The sequence below is a fragment of the Homalodisca vitripennis genome, chromosome 2 (assembly GCF_021130785.1).
Source record: "Homalodisca vitripennis isolate AUS2020 chromosome 2, UT_GWSS_2.1, whole genome shotgun sequence".
NCBI lineage: Eukaryota > Metazoa > Arthropoda > Insecta > Hemiptera > Cicadellidae > Homalodisca > Homalodisca vitripennis.
The window spans coordinates 136,336,047-136,359,478 of NC_060208.1; the positions used below are offsets into that span (position 1 = coordinate 136,336,047).

Genomic DNA, 23,432 nt, shown 5'->3' on the forward strand with positions numbered 1-23,432 from the left:
CAAGAATGAGGATTGTAATATCATATAGTAGCCTGTGTGTTGTATGTGTATATAAGTTTATCGAAATAGGCTTAAGTATGTTTTTGAGGTATGGTCATTCATGGGTTTTCTTCAGTATTTTGCCTGTAAAATCGATATAGCTCCAAAAATAGGTGTGGCCTAATAATGAGGGTTGTAACATCACATAGTAGAATGTGTGTAGCATGTGGATAGAAAGTTTTATCGAAATAAGCTCGTACAAACGTATTCAAGATTTGTTTTTTTCTGCATTTGTCCTGTAAAATTGAGTAGAATTTGTTCGTTAAAACCGGTATTTGTAGTAAAAATGCTAGTTAAATAGATTTTAAAGACTTTGTTCAAATGCTGCAGTATAATGAGTAGCTACCAACATAATCCAATCCTGGTTATTAATTATAAATATCAATACTATCGAAACAACATTTGACCTATGGATATTTATAACTAATCATTGCAGCCATTTTTATATCATTTACGAACTGAGTGGGCTAGTGACATAGACAAGAACAATGGAAATGAACATGTAATTATTGTCTCAAAATGTATTTTTAAACGTACATTGACAATGTTTTCAATAGTTACAAGATAATTACCTTGGACCCTTTAAATTCGAAGTATCCTGTTTGTAGTGAGGAGATGAAAACTAAAACTAAAGGTGGCAATCAAATAGTCTTTTGAAGTAAGAACGAACACAAAATTGCAAAAAAACGCACATGAGAAGACTTTTTAACATTCTATATTTGATATTATAAATATACTGAAAATCATGTAGTAGATGAAATCAAACAAACTATGACTTTTTAATTAAAGAATGTAGTTTTGATGACATCAGTACCTGCAGAAATATCATTATAGATTGGCTAAAGTAATCGTAAGAACTATGCTGCTAAAACAGAGTTTAAATAAAGTTTAGTTATTTATATAATCTGAAACAAATACATTTCTTTTACATATAAAAGTGTAGATTTACTACAATTCTAAAAACCTAAAACATAATTCAGCTTGACATTATCGCTCAAAATTAATTCAAAGTATAAAATCGTGTTGGAAATTGATTCAAAGTGGAATCATTCTTGTTTATTGACTAATGGCAGCATGAACAACAACATAACATATGTGTGTTTCTTGTTTCACAATGAGTCAGACACTTTATCCTTGAAAATGGTAAAAGGTAAGTAAATGTAGTTTTTTGCAACACTTTATGAATATAGATGGCTTTTTTGACGTGACAACGTCTTAAATTAGGTTGCGGCTCGGAGTCACTCATGAAAAAGTGTAACGCCCGGTAACGTTACGATGCCCGTCCAGTGGGTCCGCCGCACGGGATAAAGCAGATAACTGTGGGTCCGCCGCACGGGATAAAGCAGATAACTATGTTTATTCGTGAAAATGTGGAGTGCTTAGATTCGTCATTTACAACAACTACAACAATAAAGGTAAATAATTGTACACTGATATTTCATTATCGTAAACTATGATTGATTGATTAATTGTTAGATTGACACAAAAGTTGAGAAACTGAGTTTATAGGTTATGTCATACTATTGACAAATGTTGATAGTGTTAAGTAAATTATTAGTTTAAATCACTCTGCAATCAATCGTAATTCAGTCGATTGAGAAGAAACAGCGCGTATTGCTAGTCAAACATTTAAAATAACAAATTATAACCTCTAACCTGTCATAACAGTGCGACCAAACAAACGAACTAAACCGACCAATCACCACGCGCGGAGTTAGAATTTAACTGTGTTTAGCAAGAATTTCAAATTCCAATTTTAGTAAATGTTTTATTCAACTTTACCATTTACAATAACAAATTTTAATTAATTTCAAATTATGTACAATGTTTTAGTAAACAAAATATATTTCTATAGTTAAAATTTGTGCAATTCTTATTTTCATTCAATTCCTTGTTCCTATTGTGCAATTTAATAATATTCATATCAATAAATATTCTACCGAGAAAAAGACGTTGTCACGTAAAATCTTCACCCGTAAAACCGACTTTACAGGCAACCATAATTTTTTTATTTAGGCTATTATTAAATATGTTTATTTTTATGATTTAAAACCAGCAGAACTATATTGTTATTTGAAATACCTATTATGTAAATTTGGTCCCTGACATTTTGATTTCAGTATTTGGTATCAATTTACAATATCGTGACCATGGAAAGGTATGTTCATTTTTTTTTCCTGAAAACTACAATTTTTCCTGAAAACAATAGTGAAAAAAAAATTCGTCGGCAACAAAAATGAAAGGAGTTACGATTTTTTGAAATTCTCTGAAAACTCTGTTTTTGAAAGTAGCCTACCTCTGGCAACACTATCCATATTTGACAGTTTGGTATTACTCTGCGGCTCTCTCAAATAAAGAAGGGACGCCATTTTGAACTATTTTGTTTCTCCGTGTCTATTCTTAACCTCCTAGTTCAGTAGTGGTAATGGCACACCTTTGTGTTGGATGTTCATTAAGGTAAGTGATAAGTTACTGAAATGATGCAGACTAGTACGTTAATCCTGTCAACGATGCCTGCCCGCTGCGCAGTGCTGCGCACTGCTTGCTCTTTTAGAAAAAAAATTGACTCAAGCTTGCAAAAGTCGAATCCCAGATCACGTGATGCCCCTGATCCTTAACGCAATAATGCCCGAAAGGCATCAATATAGGCCTAATACAATAATATTCTTTCCCCCCAGTTTATATGCACCTGTGATAATAATACTAGGCCTAGGCTATAAATGCCCAACCCATGAAAAAAGTCCATTTTCCATGGTCACAGTATTGTAAATAAATACCCAGTATTTTTAGACAGTCATGAATATAGATGATAACAATGATTTGAACCATGATTCGATTGTGTTGGTGGCCGCTTATTACACTGCAGTCACACAATTTATACTTTGTTTGGGAAATACCAAGTGATGTGACCAAAAGCTGTCTTTATGTGGATTTTTAAAAGCCTGTCATGAAAAAACCAAAAGGCAGAAAATGAAAAATTTTGCATTTTAATTTATCTTGAGAGGTACAACTTCCATAGACAAAATCTGAGAGGTCAAGGTTCAGACTCTTAGTTGAATTGACATGGAATGATCCTAATCAACTGTACTTAACAACTTTCTATATGGTCTAGGCTTTTCCTAATGATTTAGGTTATATATCAGAATCAACAGAAAAACAATTGTTAAATGTTGTATTCAATAAAAAAATGTATATATGTCAAATAAATACATCACAGAAACTTTTATAATATAAACCATTAAATTTCTCTAGAAACATAAGTGGTCCATTACAACACTAAAAAAGATAAAAATCATTCAAGTTATTACTTACAGTATTAATAAACTGTCAAGTTTGTAGTGAATGATACACTTATTGACCTACGACGTAAAAACACAACAGAAGCAATCCCAACAAAGAAAAACAATAACAACTTTTACTTCACTGACAGAAAATGTCATACAACCAAGACCAGAGGATTAAAGAGGATCTGATTAGGATTTCTTTATGGAGAGACAGATGATTACTGTGTGATGTTTTGGCTATTTATGATTGGTGGAAATTTACGCTAACCACTCCTTAGACTCCTATTGGTTTATTTAGCGTGCTGTTTTCACTAGCCAAGTCAGCTGTTTTTACATTCTATTCTTTAGCTTATCCGTCAGCTGACTGAAAGTTTTTGGTTTTAGGTTAAGTTTATGCTAAATATAAATAGACAGGAGTCTTGTTCATAATTTTCGATTTGTATTTGGTTTCTTAGAAGTATAGTATTGAAGATAACTATTTTGTTATGCTGTTATCCCTATATATTGGTTTTTATGAACTAAATAAATTTTAATGGTGAAGAGTGATTAATCATATTCCAAATTAAGTAATGTTTAGATTTTAGACCATAGGTTAGTAGAGAATGAATAGGTGGAAGGAGGCGTCATCTCTCATCATAAGTGCCGCTTGCAAAAACCAAATTGCTCCAAAAACACCAATTTTAAAACTAGCTGAAGTAGATAAATGCAATTTTGAAATCTTGGCTCTGAAGAAAAGGTCAACTCCTAAACCTCAACTCTGTGTATTTCCAGGTGGATCAGTGAGTATAGCAGACTCAGTGCAAGAATGGGAAGGACTCTTTTCAAAATTTGGACTAACTTTGAATGTGCTTTCAGATTCTTTGGCTAACACTAATATATTAAAACTTCCCATATTCAATGATAGAAATGAAGACTTACCACGCTGGCTTTCACTAAGAATAACTGCCATAAGAGAAACATTTGAAGAATGTGGAATTTTACTTTGTAAAAGTAAACAAACACAAAACACATTACAAGATCAAAGTGCATTGATACAAGACCATACCACAAATCATTTTGAGGTAGATAACATAGAATCATGGCGATCAAAAGTATTGGATGACCCATTTCAGTTTTTAGCATTGTGTGAACATTTTAACTGCTACCCAGATGTAGAAAACTTGTACCTATGGAGCAATTGGCTTACCCCAAGCCACATGACAGAACGTTTTGATGCTGTATTTTTCTTTACGAATATGAATCACCTAACATTGTACAGAGGATCTCCTGATTACAAGGAAATAGAGTCTTCTGAGGTAATTTTATTTAATTCAATTTCTGCTTTTGTAGCTTGTTATAATTAGATTACAGTTAGAATAACATTATGGCTACCCCAATACTTACATCTTCCAATAAAATATTACGGTTTTACTTGTGATCTTGTCTGTAATTCATTTGAAACAGGTTATCCTAATCTTTTTTAAGCAAACTTCTCTATTAATTTGTTGAGAGAATATTAAATCTTTTTATACATAACAAAATAAACATTTCTGCATTAGTTTTAACTTGCCGTACTTGAAACATTTCAGACAAATTTAGATGGTTCAATACTAGTAATATTTAATAAATCATTAGTTTTGTAAGTCACCTAATTTGATAAAAGGAAGCATTAGAAAACTGTGAAGGTTTCAAAACATATAAAGAAAGCTTATTTCTATTAAACTGAAAATTACTTTGCTTCACTCTAATTAAAGTGTCAATTAAACATATATTTTGCTGGAGTGACCATATGATCAATTGTGATTGTGATCAACATCACTTATGGACTTGTGGTAGGAGCCCAAAGTAGATCGGTCAGAAATACAATATAAACCACAAAATGTCTACAAAAACTAATGTGCTCATTGATGTGGATTAAAATGTTTGCTGGGTTACTTTAGTGTGCACTCAGCTGAGATTCAAGATGGTAATGACCCAATAAATTGTAAAGAATTCCTATAAATCTTAAATTTTAAGGTATTTCCTGGTGACATGCTCATAAAGCGTAGGTGTCCATATTGGAGTGTCAAAATTGACTGGTTGGAAGCAAATGCTAACCATGTATGGGGTGACAAAAACATTTCTCATTGTTTATCTAGGATTGACCAAGATAATTACCATAACTGACTTGGTTGCATACTGTGTTTTTATTTATTTTTATGTTGGACTTAATTATATTGACTAAAAACAAATGTACAGACTGATTTATGATACACAAAAACTACATTACACACCAATAAATATACATCCAAATAAGTTTAAATATTTAAAATTCTAGCTAGAGTTTAAAGGACAAAATTCTGTTTTCACATAGTGTAAATATATAGGTTGCCTAATGTAACTACGATGTAATAGTAACGTAATTTGTACTTGCATAGATACAAATGGTAAGGTATGTAGGAAAGTACAATATGAAACTATTTTAGAATTCCTAAGGCATATTTTCTTGTACTGGGAAACAAGAAACTTAACCACTTCATGCTTTGACCATTGCATGCACAACTGCAGCATTATCCACACTGGGATTATTTTACAAAAAATCACAAGGCATTACTTAATTGCAATAAAACTATCTAATAGGAGAGATATGAGGGAACTATTAAAAAGCATATTTGTATATATAATAAAACCGTAATTAAAATCAAAGTTAAAACAAAATTAATTTTCAGAATTAAGTTGTAGTGAGTGCAAACTACAACATAAACTATACTTTTTCTTTTATGTTGATAAAAAATTTAATCAGTAATAAAAGTAGATTTTTAGGAGACTGACATGAACCAAAATAGATCTAATCCAGGAAGAATCACTTTAAATGTATCCTACCTTCCCTACTGCAAATGCCATTGACAAGAGTACTTAATCAACCAAACTGTGATTGTGTACATATAACATATTTGAAATGGGCTCCCCTGACAATATGGCACAGCATGTTCACAGTAGCTCTGTCTGTAAAGAGTTTTGCCCAAACTTTAACTATCTATAAAACAAAAACAAGTTAAGGTAGGAATATAAAATTTGGTAATTTCCTTATCTTCATGGAAGAATTATAAATGTAAAGTTTCATCAAAATCTGAGATGGTGGTTGACAAATCCAAACTTTTCTGGATAATTTGATGTGGAATGACCCATAAATTATTGAAAAAGAAATGAATAGTAAGTGGGTACATTAATTAAAATTATATTTAGGAATACCACTGTCACACATGGAAGTTAACACAAGATATTACTCTAGAATATCTTGTTAACGCTCATTGTATGTTCCATGCACCAAGCACATGGCACTGGTTGATACTAGTGATGGTCTCTCAGTCAGATGTTAAAAGCAAGAGGGTTAACATTGTGTACTAGCTACATCCGGTAACTAGTGATAAACAGAGATCCTATTAGTCAGCATACCAGATGTAGGCGGTAAAAGATGAATGTTTCCCATATACTCCGTATTTTTCACAGTGGCTTTATTACTTATTAATAGTTGAAATTTATGTTATTTTTAACAGTAACTTTTCTTTTTAATTCTATTTGTTTCAGTGGTTTACTCCAGAAGAACTTTTAGATTTGTCACATAGAGGGGAAATTTGGTTAAAACCCCCTCAATGGTACGAAATCAAAGAACTATTACATGTGAAAGAGTTCACCAGTTTACATAAACATAGTTTTCGGAGGAGCAATAGTTGCTTGCGATGGATGCCTGTGCGGATTATTGCTCTTGATGGAGAAATATCCTTACTACCAGGTAAAGTGATTTCTGTTTTGTTGTATTTTGTACCATCCAGAAACAAGTAAATAAATACTCATGACTGGTAACTGCTTGAACTGAAAATATAGTGTAAAGTTTTGCTATCACAAGGATTTATATCAGGCCTATATGGAATTTATAACTTTCTTAGCTGCTTTCATTTGGTCCCTAATTTTTAATTTAGATGTTCTGTTGCCCCTCATTAAAATTTAACAAAAATATTTCTTTCATCAGATAAGTGAAATCTGAATGTTTTGGAACTAAAAAAAAAAATATGAAACCAAAAGATTTGTAGATTTTAGAAAGGAAATGTTGTGTAACTGGAAAACAATTAGTAGGAACTAATACATTTGAAAAATTTTTTAACATCCATATCTGGGCAGTAAAAATTATGCAGAGTAAAAAAATCACCATTGTATTCCAAGTTAACATATCAGTACACTGAGTTTCTGATCTTACCCATCCTAAACTGATAAGATTGGAAACTGCCACGCCCGGTGAGGAACTGGGTCAGTTCAAATTTCACAGACTTCCTATCTCTTGCTAGACCTCTTAAGATAAATAACCAGACTAGGACAATTAATCCCCAACAAAACATCCTGCAAACATCCCCTTCTCTCTACAATAGGCAAATTCATGGGAATAGTACCCTCAGTAAAAAGAAAAGCTGGTTCGAAAATTATCTAGTAAGCACTTGCTATCTGGAGAACATTCCAGTGCAGTGCCAACATTGTATTTAGCTCAGTGTATACAGAAGCATAGAGTACATGACAGTACTTAGCCAGCAGTGTTTTTTATATAATGCCTAAAGATATCATAAGCAACAACTGTTTCAAACACAAGATTTGGAGATTTAATATTATTTATTTCTGGAAATATTTTATAACCCACATGATATCAATATTATTGTCAGCTACATGCATTATTATTTAATAGGTTGTTTGCAGTGTGTATTTTTTAATGGATGTATAAATTCTGTGATAAAAAATTAGGTATACCCCATGGCTTGATGTTTTGTTCAATCTTATTTTAATTTTAGATCGTGTTATGGACAATTTTGTGATAGTCTGACTGGTTTTACTAGCTCTCAGCCAGTGGCTGATACTAAAAACATAATGTTTTTTAGGTGATGAAATGTATCCAAATGAGATTCACTTGTTCAAATCATCTCCAATTGTTCGCAAAGAAGAGAGTATGGCGTCACTGAGATGCGAGAAGATGCACAGGATGGAACACACAGGAGTTAAAATTGTGCTGTTTGACACTAGATCTGATTGTCGATAACTACATTTGGCTTTCAGTTTGTCAATCTCGTAACTGTAATGCAACAAATCTGTATACCAGGGTAATGTTTAGCTGTATATTTCCATTGTGGGTGTGAACAATCTGTGATGTTTTATCGTATTAAGAGTAGTTTAAGGAAATTTTATTTTGTTCAAAGTTATTTAATACCAATTAATAACTATTATATCAATATTTTTATACATTTTAACTGAATTACAATAAACACACTATCCAGGATATATTTTATCTAACCATGCAGTTACTTAAAGACGTTGTCTGTAATTCACATTGTTAACAGTTTGGAAGCTTGTATTAACACCTTGCTGCTCTATACTCTGATTGTATAAAATATATGTCTTTACTAATGTAAAATGAAGTTACCAATACTATTGTATGTCACATTATATTGTATAGAGTAGGTCTACTAATATTCACAGCAGCTTATGTTTTACTACTGTACAAAACCTCGGTTGCGATACTATATATAGTTAACATTGTCACTGCTGTTCTACACTTTTCTTGCTTATACCAATAAAGATATATGGTAGAGTACACTTGTGTGTCGACTGCAGTAAATTTTAAGATATTATTATACACTAATTTAATGAAATTCCATACTCAAATTTTAGCTCTTGGGGATGGGAGCTGATATATCCCTAAATGACTGTGTTCGTTGTAAACAATTTATGGTTATATCTGTTAAAGGTTACATCTGTTACATGCGATTTGCTGATATAACAGCAAATTCGGAGTAAAACTATATTAAAGTAATTAATTTATTTAAATAAAACAAATCTTTAAAAGTGACAAATTGATTTTTCAAGTTGGCTCAAGCAATTACTGAACAGCACCAGTTGCTTTGGTACCAAATTGTGTTTTTCAGGCATGCCTATGGTGCAGTGACACTCAGGTTGGTACCCTTGTACACTGCTTTTTGCTTGCTTAGCCTACGACATTGCTTTTGGTCATTGTGGCCATATAATATCTCTCAACCTGAACAGACCTGGTGTTTGAGAATAACCTCTTTTGAACAATGTAACAGAAAGGATAGAATTTTATATGATAGTAATGTGCAGATGTTCGATAATTTATCAACCATGATATATCAGCTCCCTTTTTTGTCAAAAACCCATACAAAATGTATTACTGCAAATTCACCATTACACATTCATATAAAATTATTTTAGAAAATTATTTTTCTACTGTGTAATCTAGATGCTTGCTGATTTTCAGCCAGTCGTAAAGGGTTAAATCTTTCTCTTCAGATTACAACTTTTTGTATAATTTTAATATAAGATATTGTTTAATTTTTTAAAACAAATAATGTACCTTAAGTTGAATACTATAAGTCAAGATGCTGCTTAATTATAAACACAATTTACCCTTAGTAATTTATCACACTAAACCACAAAGCACGATATATAAATAGAATGCACATCACAATACTTTCACTATTGAAGTAGTTGAATTCAGATCAATCATTGGTCTGACATATTGTGTATGTCACATAATCTGTGTTGATACCTTTAAATAATATTATTATTAATGGTTGTTAATTTATTATGGTTATTTAACTTGATTCTAGTTATTATTGAAGTAAAGTACTAAAGGCTACTGTTCATTTTACTCAATGTAAGCTAATTGATATTGATTTTGACATAGTTACTGAGCCTACTCATTGTAGTTGATTTTGGTATTACTTTACATTGTTATTCATACCATTATTTTATCATTATAATTCATGACTTTTTGTGAATGTTTACCATCGAAAAATTAGTTGCCAATATTTGTACATTTTATGTAAACAATCTGTGTATACTTTGGTGACAAACACAGATTCACTCATAATGCAGAAGCAAAGTTTATGAATGTACAGTTTGAAAACACCACACCATTACTTTAAAACACTTGCTGGCCACTCTGGATGGAAAAACCAGCTTCACTTCATCAGTGTATATGCCTTCTATATTAATATTTAGTGCTCAGTGTACTAAACAAACTGTGCTCTTCAAGTGCATCTTTGACTGTTTTGACCACTTTAACATATCTTTCATATGATTTCTTGAGAGCAGGTGCATTGGTTAGTGACTTTGTATGCGTTCTAATTTCTTACTGCAGCTACACCAAAGAATAATTTTGGCTAATATCTCAGGCGATTATTAATAGTACGGAACACGCAGAGCGTACTATCAAGATTTTATAGAAATTCTTTTTAATAAAGTTCTGGAAACATGTATATTATTATACCATTTTCAGTTTTAACTCATAATTTATCTCAAGGGTTTTTGATACATATACTTTATAAATTTGGAAATACATATATATTTATTTAAGTATGGTGTCTTACTAGTTTTGATTCATTATGCTAGTTTTAAATTATTTCTTATTTTGCTTTAATGATTAATCATAACATTATTCCCAGTGTCAACTACTTCAGGAATTGCTTCCATATAAAATACATTTTGTACAATAAATGATTTTTTTTATTTGAAAATTATCTCCAACATCAAAATGATCATGGATATATAACAAAGTCCTAAAATAAACCGGCCAACACTGAGAATTGAACACAGACTTTTTTAAATAAACATTTTTTAGTTTATCAGGATTTCAAATTATCCATTAAACCGTGTTAGGAATCATTTCTGTGTTATGGCATATTTTGTCTTGTCTTGTGAGTGGATAAAGTAAACAAATAGGAGAAACCTTCTGTTACTGGATCCTTTATAAATAAATCTCTATCCAATGAATGGAGAAAGACTGCAAGCTGTGCATTGCCTCCTGTATAAATAGACAGAGATGATGACCTGCCATAACTAAAAAAGCAGCCATTTTTTCTTGACAAATACAGCACCCTTTCTTTTATTTAGAACTATTTTGATTTATGAGGCATACTCCTGAAATAAGAGCCATTTGGCCATTTAAAAAATAAGCTTGTAAGAAAAAAAGCTTCAGTGGTTGTACATTCCTATCGTACTTTTTCACCTAATGGTTATTGAGTTCTAAGCAATTTTTATAAATGCTACACCGGATTCGTTATACTCTCCTCTGCATAGCAGCTGTCTGGGAACTAAATCAGTTGACAACAGCAGTATAGACTTCCGTGTTGTCAAACCACTCACTGTTCACAAAGCCACTTTCTGAAGTGCAAGAAGAAAATGCCTCTAGGCTCATTTGAGGTAACAGAGTGAGGACGTAAAGATGGATTACACCAGATGATAGTTTCCTACATTCTTTATTTTGGTTCACACAACTCAGTTCTGTAACTATTTGACAGTACATGTTGGAAGTAAGTTTTTTATCTATGTTTCATATTATCACCAAATTGAACAATTATCTCAGAAAACATCAACCATTATTTGCTAAAATTGTTTTAGTTTGGGTCGATTTGAATGGAGCCATGGCATTGACTGTTGTTTCAATTCTGCATTCGTATTTACTGTCCATGTCTCATCACCTGTAAAAATGTGAGTGAAACAAACACAAACTCTATATTATTTATAGCAATCCAAATAAGTTAACCACAGCACATTTATTGCTCTATTTGCTTGCCAGTGAGCACCAAACACACTTGGCTTGAGCAGCCTAATAAATATATTTTGCTAAATATTTAATAACATGTACAGGAGAGGGTTTGTAGAATGTAAGTTCTTCAATTTTAATCCTTATTTGAGTCTATTAATTTTCCATGTGGTTTAGTATATTGTCATTGCAGTAACATCTGTCAAGTTAAATTTTCTGCATATGTGTGGTTAACATCAATTATTACATGATAGCTCCTAAAACACTGTGATAAATATTAGATTATATTTATTCTTCATTATTTTAGCCACTTGTTTTTTTTTAAATAAACAAGAAACACAAAATATTAATTACAACATTACCTGACATATTATCATATGCTTTGGAAAATTTCACTTACTATGCCTTTTATTTTTCACAAAATGTAAGTAGGTATCCTTATTTCAAAGCTGACTTTTCTTCAATATCTTATTATTGTAATAAAATATTTAATTAAAATTTTAAATTTACTAAAATATATTTTTAATTTTTAATTTATTACAATTTTGTTAGCTGTAATTTACATACATATCAAGAGACTGTGACCTATAAATTTGTTTCTTATTTTTAATAATACTCTATGTGAGGTTTTTAGAAATATTTGTAAATCTTACTAAATTTTACATAGGAAGAAATCATAAGCTGAATAAGGTTATCTGTAAAAATATAAAAAATTGTTTTGATAATTTTTGAATCTTGCATTTATATGGGATTTCACAAACTATTTCAATGAGACATATTATTTGATTATATTTTGTATTGTAATAAGTATGAGAACTACATTTACAAAGCTTTAAAAATGATGTTGTATAAGTTTCAAGTAATTTTTATATATGTCTAGAAAACTAAACTCTCTTACCTTTGTATAATTTTTCTAAAAAGGCCAAAGATAATTTTGTGTAGAAAAGAGTAGTTTGCACAATTTCTATTGTCATTTGTATTAATAAAATCCAAATACCTTAATCCTCTTGATCGTGAAATCTCTAGAACCATTAAAGAGATTTAGATTAATTTTGTTTTGTTGAAAGATTTCAGCTCATCTCTGTGGTACTTGCTTAGAAATAATAATTTATAAATTTAGCAGTTCAAACCAAAAATCAGTTGAAACCCATTAACATTTTCATTATGAAATCTTATTTACTTAAAACTGAGTCTGATGTTTCAAACATTCAAAATCTTTAGGCTCTTATGGTTTCATGAGGAAATTTTGAAACAATTTTGAAATCTATTTGGGGATATCCACAAACTTTTTCATTCATGACATCTAAAACTAATGGGGGCTGAGACTTTAAACTTTCACCTCGGTTATAGTTCTTCCATAAAAATATTATGGAATAATTTTGTGTTTTAACTGTGGAAACGTATGTAAAACTGATCTTTTAAACTTTTATTTACCAATGGATATAGGAATCACGTAACTAACAGTAGTTAAATTTTGCACATAATATTGATATTAACTCTTAGGTGCTCAATGAGAGGCAGTTCTGTTCAGTATTTTCAGCGAGACAGGATAGGGTGTGAGAAGAGAGACTTTGCACAATGATCACTACTAATGTAGGGTTGCTAAGGAATGTCTCGAGTATGATGTATGATGGATTTCTCCAAGACACCTTTGTTGAAGCCACAATGGGTGTAGCTATAGGACACTGCTATAAAAAATTTAAATCAGTGTAAATTTTATAGATATTTTCCAAAAATATTATATCAGATCTAATAAAAATACTAATATTTTACATTATATACCAATATTGTGAACACCCTAACATTAAATAATATGAGTATAAAGAGCAGGTTTTCGCATACAAATGTGTACATGGTAATATTAGATTATATTCAAAACAGTGCATTTTTACAAGAACACAGGCCGAGAAAGCTAGTGAACATAATAAGCTAATTTTTTGTAAACAAAATTATGGCCCCAGATATAAAGCTACTACTTTTTCTGAAGCCATTCACTATCAACTTTTGCTCTTCGCTTTTTGGACTCTCCAACACCATTCAAAGTTAGACATTAGATGTGCGTAGAAGTGGAGGATGAGAGTATGTTTCAGTGATAATCACTTTAGAAATGCTGGTTTTAAAACAGGTTAATTATATTCCATTTCTGTATACTACCTCTATATTGTGTGGAAATGCTTTCAAAGGCAACATTATTTTATCCTTAAAATAATATTTATGAATAACAAAATGAATTTAATAAAAGTAAAGTTATAGTTTTACTTTAAATAGTTAAAAAAAATTATAAATAATTAGGAGTAGTTACGATTAACTGCTTTTTGGACAGAATTGTGTATAAAATATTTACTGATGTAAAACATATGAATTCATTTGCTTTATAACATTGAACATTTATCTGTAACATGAAATATGTACATCTGACAACTATTCAAAAAAGCTATGTTTAAATTAAGTTGAATAGATGGAGCTTTGCATTTTCTTGAGTTAATTTTAATAAATTATAATACTAGAGTTACCAGTAGTTTTAGTTGAAATTTATAAGTTAAGTTTTTGTTGTTTTGTGTTATTTAATTTTAAATGTGTAATTTTAAATGTGTGTTTTAACAGTTAATTATTGTTGAGGAATTTTTTAAATTAATTCAAATAATAAAAAATGTATGGTTTGTTACTAATTTGTTTCAAAAACTTGTAAGATATATTGAATCGGTTCTATAATATTATTGTTATTTATTTAAATATTTTAGAAGTTTTTAAGGATTAAATGTGTACCTATTATTAAAATAAGCCTCTTATCATATAAAAAGCCTTTTGGCAATCTAAAAGTATACTAAACTTGTCTTAGTATTTATTTTATTTGATAATAAATGTATTTTTCTATGTTGCATTTTTTCTTCCCCTCCTGATTAGGTTAAATGTTGAATTAGTTTTATAATGCTCAATTATACACAAAAGAAACAAAACCATTATAACATATTTTTCATTTTGTTGCAAATAAAGAAAGTATGATTAATTCTAATATTCTTTAAATATCTTACGTATAAATAAATGTACTATTTATTATTCTTAGAATAGCTTTAAATCAAAAATGCAGTTTTTATAAATTCTAACAAATATTTTACTGATGATTGTTTCTGTAAATATTAAAAAGGCTGCTTTACCAGTATTCAATAAAAAATATAATACTTTCATAACCAATTTTGTACTCAAACAAACAGAAAACTGGATTACATCAGAACCTACTGTCACTAACATTCAGATTATTTTCAGTCAAATTATAAACAGGTGACTCATCACTTCAATAATAAATCTTAAAGTTACTATAATATCAATACATAAAAAATTTCAGGATGATGTTTCAAATAATAACAAATAAATTATATAAGAACTGTATCTAATGACTTTTTAAACAAGGATATCTAAAAAAAAACTTATTAAATATCAGGTTAAAAAGGCAAAAAAATTCAGCCTAGCTCTTTGAATTAATTGTGAACGATTTTATATGTTACTAATATCCTGGTACAAAATTTATTGAAGAAAGAAAAGTTCCATTTTCACTTCTAGAAAATTTTAGTTGTCCTGAAAACCTTCTTAACATCCTCCAAGTGTTAACTGTTAGCCACCCAACTTGCAATACATTCTATTGAAACATAAATTAGCCCATGAGCTCACGATCAACCATTTCATATTACAATTCATGGTTGTGATCCTTGAAAACTTCATTGAGAATTAAAATTCTAATTCCTGACAACACCTGTATACAAAGTCCTGTTGTCAAGTTCCCTGACGGTTATATCTTAAACAATCTTTTTCTTTGAAACATCTTTATATTTGAAACAATTTAAGACAGAGCTACAAAACTTGTGTTCAGACTTAATGGACAAAAAAATCTAATTTAACACATTATTAAATTCAAAAGAAAATTTTAAATGCAAACATAAGTTGGTGTAGACATAAATTAAAGGTCTGTATGAGTAGAATATAATTTCCTCAAACGGACGACCAAGCCGGATATGGCAACCATTCAAAGATGAATTGAATTTACAATTATTAGGTCAATATAACCAAGGTCAAGGTAGTTTGATTAATTTATTCAAATGCAAAACTAGAGTAATTGATGATTGCTAAATCCCCTTACAATGACATAATCTTAGGATGAAATGACAATGAATCAAGCATCAGTAGTTTATTATTTACATTGCTAACTTAAGTTCAAGCCATCCGTAAATGGCTGCTATTCAGTTCGGTCCTTGTAAGGTCAAGTTTGCAGCATTTTACTCTACTAATAAAAGACCTTTAATTTGATGTGCACACTAACTTGCACCCATATTTAAAATTGTCTTCTAACTCGTGGCTGTACCACAGAGGATGTAGCAGTGTTCAATTAGATTTTTTTTAATAGTAATCTGTACTAAGTTTAGTAGCTCTTTATTAAATCGTTTCAGAAATATTTAACCATCGCGGGACTTTTAGGACCTTGTATACTAGTAGCACAACAAACAAGAAAACATTGAATCCAAACAACATCATTCTTAGTCCAAAAACATTTAACAGAGTGTTCAATTTAACTGTACCACCCCATTGGTTTTTCAAAAATGACTAAATTTACAGGAAAGTAAATGAGGAACTTCACCTACTATATTAGTAAACATTAAAAAAAGTATTTTAGAATTTTAAAATTTCACAATTTTAAAATTAGAATTTTAAAACGGTCAACTTAAAAATTTCTAATGAAACGCCCTATATTTTCTTGTAATTTTGGATATAAAACCACATATTAACACTTTTTCTTGGTAGTCCATGGTGTTCTGTTTTCCTAATAGAGGATAATATATTAGAGGATAATAGTTTTTTAATTTTATGCACTACTTGACCTATGCTCTTATTTAAGATTTTATGCTGACTCCTTATGGGCCATCCATTATTTGCATTAAAAAATAGATATTTATGTTGAGTATTAATGTATAAAGTTTAATATATCAATACTTTACTAGTTAAAGAACACTCTGTTAACACTCTCAGCTGAAGTGAAGATTCAGTTAGATTGCACAGTATGCAGAGTAACACAAGTTGTAGAGTAACATCACGCCTGGACTGAAAGTGTTAATGAAACAATATACAATTTAATATAGGTCCCCATCGACCTCATTTGTATATGGTAATTATTTTTTTCATATTATTAAATTTTTATACTCATGTTGGCAGTCTATTAATTACACTCAGGTGTTATTATTAATCATAGAGATAATAATAGTTCACTTAACAATAACGTCATTTGCTTTTATTATGTTTGAAATTACTTACACAAAATTGTTTGCATGTCAAAACATGTTGTTTTAAAAAGCTTTGTCTTAAACGAGTAAGTAAAACAAAATTACCATGAATAAAAACGTTTTGACGTGTTGTTTTATATCCAAAACTGAATATTGTAAAATATGGCCATATATTAAAATTCAAAATTTATATTTTAAAATGTCACTAAAAAGTAGGTAAAGTTTACCATTTAATGTTTCTTGTTAATGTAGTTGTTATAAGAGTTGCCAATGGTTATACAGTTAAAATAGACACTTTTTATAAACTTCTATGTAAAATATGCTTAAAGCATTATATTGTCCTCAATAGTCTCTCAGACTGAGGATAATCAAAGGCACAATAAAAATGTTATGAAGTTTTTCCTTGAAAAGAATAAAAGGTCTGTCTACTCTTCAAGATCAAAATGTTGATCAACATCTACTTTGCTAATCTGAGTTGGCTCATCAATATGTGTTGAAGAGCCAAATCCATTTGGTCTGGACACAAGATAAATACAGGTATTTTAACAGCTGAAAATGGAGTTGTAATATTTTACCATAAGTCATGTCTAGGGTAATTGTGCACTTTTTTATTATTTTTGTTCATACAAAATTTTGTTTGGCCTGATTGATTTTGAAAATACAACTAGATCAGTTATTTTTCTAAATTTGTATAGTATATTATATGATGTTATACATTAAAAATAAAACACCACATGTTTCTTGAACTCAGTTGTTTGATATTTTTCAGTAACATTTATCAAACAATGTATAGTTAAAATAAAAACAAATAAAAAGAGGTTTAAACACATTAAAGATACCAGCGCAACATGTAGTATTCAAACAAGTAAATAAAACTAATTTTTCATCAACACAGAGAAGAAAAAGAAATATTTATCATCTATGTCTAAGATTAAGTCCCAGTTGTGATTTTGTTTGAAGAACCAACATATTGGCTTGTTCGTATCTTCTCAACATTTTGGTTTAATGCCAGGTGAGAATGCTATCATTATTCTACAGAGCCCATACTTTTTAATCAGTCAAAAATGTTATATTTGGCTGTTTTTGCAGGACAGGAGTTTTAAATAACTAGACTAGAATTACTAACCTGAAGACCAAATACCTGTAAAAAGACTATTACTAATTAAATTCGTTGACATGACAATAGCTTATTTACGTAACATAAATATTTATGAACAAAAATTAAATGTGTGTAATTTAAAAGATTGCCTTATTTATTTTGAACTCATTGTAATAAATCACAAATCAAGAGTTGGGAAGAACATCATTCATATGAAAATATTCTAAGAAAGAGGGAATCAATTAAAACAGCTCAGCTTTATAAATTTATCATGGAAACCTGTATCTGTCAATTATAAGAATAATAGCCTATAGAGTGATATCATAAATGCTTTTATAAATGTATATTACAATCTGATATGTTTAATGTTGAGACCATTATTTTGTAATCTTAATTCTTTATACTTTACAAGATGCTTTCCTGTTTGAACTTGTTTTAGTTCTTAAAGTTTATTTACAATTTAAAAATAGAATCTATCCTGAAGGATGAACCAACCCCATGACAAAATACTTTATATAATTTGAAGAAAGAAATGTCTGTAGTAGACAGTCATTGTGAAACCTTAAAACTGGCAGTACTCTGCAAGATTAATTAAGCCAAATTCAGTTAATTTTCTAAATTTTCTTTAAGTTGTTCTCAATTAATGTTTTGTTTAATAAATTCTTCAAAATTTCACATTTATTAAATTATTATTGAAGTCGATTGAATGTAGAGATATCCTATGGGTTATAATAAAATTTGATTGATTCCTAGCTGTTTGAAAAGAGTTCACACTAAATCAGTGGTCTGCTTAAAGAATAAAAATACTTGCTAATTATTAACATAATTCAATACTTTGATTGCACTAAAATTGAACCCTGAAGTACTCCATTATCAACAGACCTCCATCTTTATTCATATTTTATGTTTGAAATGTTTAATAGTTTGCTATGTTTCCTGTTGTCAAAATAGGATTTAGATCAGTCCAGGTCAATGATGTTTCAAACCATTTTTAAGTTTTTGATAGAAGCCATATTGCTCATGTTACTTGGTTAAGCTTCAGCCTTTCTTGACAAAATCAGTCCCTTTCTTCTCAACTATAATACCTAACGCTTATATGTTTAACATGTGTTGACTGAAGGCAGCGAGGCCCAAATATCTCAAGAATGTATTTGTGTAATGTTTCGAAATGATACGAAACGGATGTTGGTCATGACCAGGTGTGTGAGCCTGAGAATTACGATACATTCATCAAACTTGATACGGTTTTAACTAAAATACTCATAGCTGTACTAAATACATAATGTAGCATGCCCCAAAAAAATGAATGACCTTCTTGTCACGAAGGCCTGTTCTGTCTTCCAACAGGCTCTGAACAAGGCCAGTAAAAACTTAAAGAGGATAAAAATCCTCCAAGAAATTTTCCACTGAAGTAGAGTTGCAGGTGATTTCCTTTTACGGCTTGTTCAGGGACACAAAATCAACATTGTCATAATAATCGAGCAGTACCATGTCAGGGACAGGCCGTGGTGGTTCCATGATACCCTAGGCACCGCTGCATTCTGGGTGCCAAACATGAACATGTTTGTTACAAGCCACGGTACCTGTCGGGGCTTTTTTAGGTGAGTAACGATGAGCTCACTCTCTTCAGCTGCTAATTCTCACCCAATAAAAGTGTGGTCGATTTCAATGACAATATGGAGGTCTAATAGAATTACTGATTGAAACATAAGTCGAATAGAAATACTACAGGTCGCTGCATTCTTGAGATGGCTGCACAGGTTGGACTAGTTGTTGTAAGTTGGGGGAACACATGCACATTCCAATGATCAGGACACACCTTTATCATCCGGAAATAACTTTTGCAGCAGAAAACCTCTACAGATGAGTCACGGGCTAAAGGGTGATGGGTCCAATCACCAGTATATAACCTTCAGTATCGTGCTAAGGAATCAGGGGCTCCGATCTGGACAACCCCAATAACTTCACGTTGGACAGTCACAAGGTTAAGCAAAGGCACCTGGACACTATTGTTCGGAAAACGGCCTCTAACAGATAGACTTGGAATATTGTCTTTGCCTATGTAGAAGGGGTGCTGAAACCACAGCCCCGGTGTTTCCCAACCGATGGCCTCTGTTGGCCCTCTTGAAGTAATGTGAAAAGCAATCCCGAGAGAGTGATACCTGGGGCCGGTGGAGTTAGTGGGTGCGAGTCCCTTTCAACAGCAAAATTCACTGACGTACATTAGCATTTTCCCCATTGTAACTAAAAAATACTACATACACAATAAACAGCGCTCAAAACATTTATTGTAGCTATCCAACAGATCTATGATTTATTTAGCCAGAGTTTACTGAAACTAATAACCAATGTATGTGTTGTATACACACACCCTGGAAAAGTTGAAGATAAACCAAGGATGAGTGGTTGTTATAAATCTGAACAATTACATAGCTTCTCAGCACTTGTTAATATTAACGTATTATTTACCTAGTGTTTGTCACACAGGCAGGTAAAATCCTACCACGGTTCTAGTGGGGGAACTGTATGAAGTCTGTTCAAAAAGTATCGGACCTATTGTCCTTCCACTTAAACAAATAAAGCTCTGGCGACCAAGCTTAGTGAAGATGTGGAGGAGACTATATGCACGCACAAACACTGTTTCGTATCATGACAAAGCTTCAGTCGCCGGTATTTAGCCTAGTAGTGTAGACTACTACGTGAGCAGTAGTGCGAGCATCATGCACCACATGGACAAACTATCACAAATACTATCCTGAGGTTCTTAACCCTCCATCAGGCGCTTAAAGTCAGAAACACCATCAGGCGCTCACGGAGGTTTCCTCCAGGTTAGCGAATAATGAATATCATAGTCGTTTAAACTCTTTTTATTTGTTTAATTATTCATACTGATTTAATTACAATGAAATATATTCATTTTTAGAAATTAAATAAAAATTACTCTCTTATGTAATGAATTTTTCAAATAAGAAATTAAAAAAAAAAACGTTATTGTATAATAACAACATGATTTATTTTAAGGAATAATGCAATTAATTGTAAAAATGTTTAACCTACTGTAATAATATCAGGAAATTAACTCAGTTTTTAACTTCTTACAAAAACAACTTACTTCAATTCTTGAGATATTATACAATTGTAATGTCAATTATTACTCTAAAATAAAAATTTATTCTTTACTAAAAATTTGTTTAAACACTACCCAAAGTTTCAAAACATTTTCCTTCTGGTTCTTATAACGACAATGTTCACTCCATAAACAGTACTGAAATGTTCCCTAGCATACGGGTACTGTACTGACAAGTCTCTCGTCTTCAGTCTCCATTTCACAAAATTCAAATAAAATATATTGTAAAACTTAAAAAGAAACCATCACAGGTCACACATTTAGGCGCACACGGATTATTACTCCATAAAAACTAAACACTATAAGGCGCTCACGGAGGAATCGTCCAGTCTCGCACGGAAGTAGACCTCATACTGACAGATTTTGACAAAGATAAGCGGGAGGCTATTGTTTCGCTTCCCCGAAAGATGCTCGTGAAGTACACTGCGGGAAACGACTACCAACATCAGAAAAGTAGTACTATTTTTAATAATAAAAAATACACGGAGGAAAACTCCGTTTAGCGCCCGATGTAGGGTTAATCATCTACGTGATTCTGTGCGGTGCAAACGACCGAATTAGTAGGCAAGAAAAACTTGGATGACAATACACTGCCCACTCTGCACATCTAATGCAGAGTTTTCTCACTAAAACAACACACCTCTGGTTTGCCAAGCTCCGTACTCCCCTGACATGACTCCCTGCATCTTCAGGCTATTTCCTAAGCTGAAAATTCCCCTGAAAGGAACTCAATTTTAAGAAAGAGAAGACATTAAACAGAATACAATGACTGAGCTTAACAGCATTCCAAAAGATGCCTCACAGAAATGTTTTGAACAGTGGCAGATGCTCTCGGAGAAATCTGTGTATCACCAAGGAGACTACTTTGAAGGGGATTAGAAGTTTGTAGCTCTAGTTCAATAAATGCACTTTAAATTAAAAAAGGTCCAATACAGCCCTCGTACAGCATGTTTTCTGCTAACATTTTAAACAACAAACACACAAGTTTAAAATATAGGACAACTATTAGCTTTTCAAATTTGTTTCAATTCTAATTGTACACTAAGTCATCTGTGTTGAGATAGTGGTTGATATTGAAATCCAATTAAATGTTATCTTATGTATATTCAAAAGCATAACAATTTTTACAATTCGATCTGAATTCAGTTGTTTCACTATTAAATTGTAAACCAATCCATACCAATAGTGATTACCCGTTCCTCTTGCTCTTACCACCCCATTTCTGGTTCTTTTACTTAAATTAAATGTGAATCTTTGGCTTTATAATAAAACATTTATTGTTATAAAACTTTTATTTCAAATAGTAACAAATTTAACATGCTAAAAAGTTATGACAATGAAATCTATTGCGTAAAAAACTACAAAAAATATAGAACAATTGTGCTAAAAATTATATGTCAATAAGATTAATAATCCTAGATCAATTATGACCTCCATATACAGTAAGAAAAATCTTGCTCCTGACTTACACAAGCTATACAAATCATAAATAAAATTATCTTTGGTACATAATTATCAAGAGAATGAATGAAAAAATTGTTCAAAATAAGGACATACGTAGTAACAGATGTTTCCTGTATAAATCTCTACCTAGAACAGAGATTATCAGATCAGAGAATATCAAATAAAACATTCTCAATTTGGACAAAAAAAACTATTAATATTAAATGAGAGGTATAATTAACTTATTTTTCTATTCTGAAACTAAATGAGGGTAAGACCTAATTGTTTTTACATACCCTAAAAAACTTAAATCTTCAGACAATGGCAGGAAGATAATATGACTAGAAAAATTTATTAGAATCTGGAAAATTAGTAAGGATTTGTAGTACATAATATCTTACTGTTCTTTAATAAACTTTATTTCAGATGTGGTCTATGCAAAACACAAGCATTTAGTTTTGTTTGATTTGGTCTACAACCTTTCATTTCCTCCTTAACTGTTGTCCAAATGTATTCATTGTTAGACCATTTTCCTTCACCACCTTCTTGTCAATGCTAGGCATACAAAATTCACTGTGGATATGTATGGTGAGTACTTTTGGTTCTGAATGTA

The 23,432-nt window shown here is 30.9% G+C and overlaps 2 protein-coding genes across 2 annotated transcripts in view; one reads left to right on the top strand and one right to left on the bottom strand.

Moving 5' to 3' along the window:
- Positions 1-3,545, bottom strand: part of LOC124354762 (homocysteine-responsive endoplasmic reticulum-resident ubiquitin-like domain member 2 protein) — a 33,776-nt gene extending 30,231 nt beyond the window's left edge. Inside the window, exon 1 of the mRNA XM_046805448.1 lies at positions 3,352-3,545. The gene's annotated coding sequence lies outside the window, so the exon portion shown is untranslated. The remainder of the gene's footprint in view (positions 1-3,351) is intronic.
- Positions 3,546-3,688: 143 nt separating this feature from the next.
- LOC124354763 (acyl-coenzyme A diphosphatase NUDT19-like) lies at positions 3,689-14,757 on the top strand. The gene is made up of 3 exons (XM_046805449.1): positions 3,689-4,618; positions 6,870-7,074; positions 8,204-14,757. Exons 1-3 carry the CDS (start codon positions 3,926-3,928, stop codon positions 8,359-8,361), a joined length of 1,056 nt encoding a protein of 351 aa, XP_046661405.1. The 5' UTR covers positions 3,689-3,925; the 3' UTR covers positions 8,362-14,757.
- Positions 14,758-23,432: the final 8,675 nt, after the last annotated feature.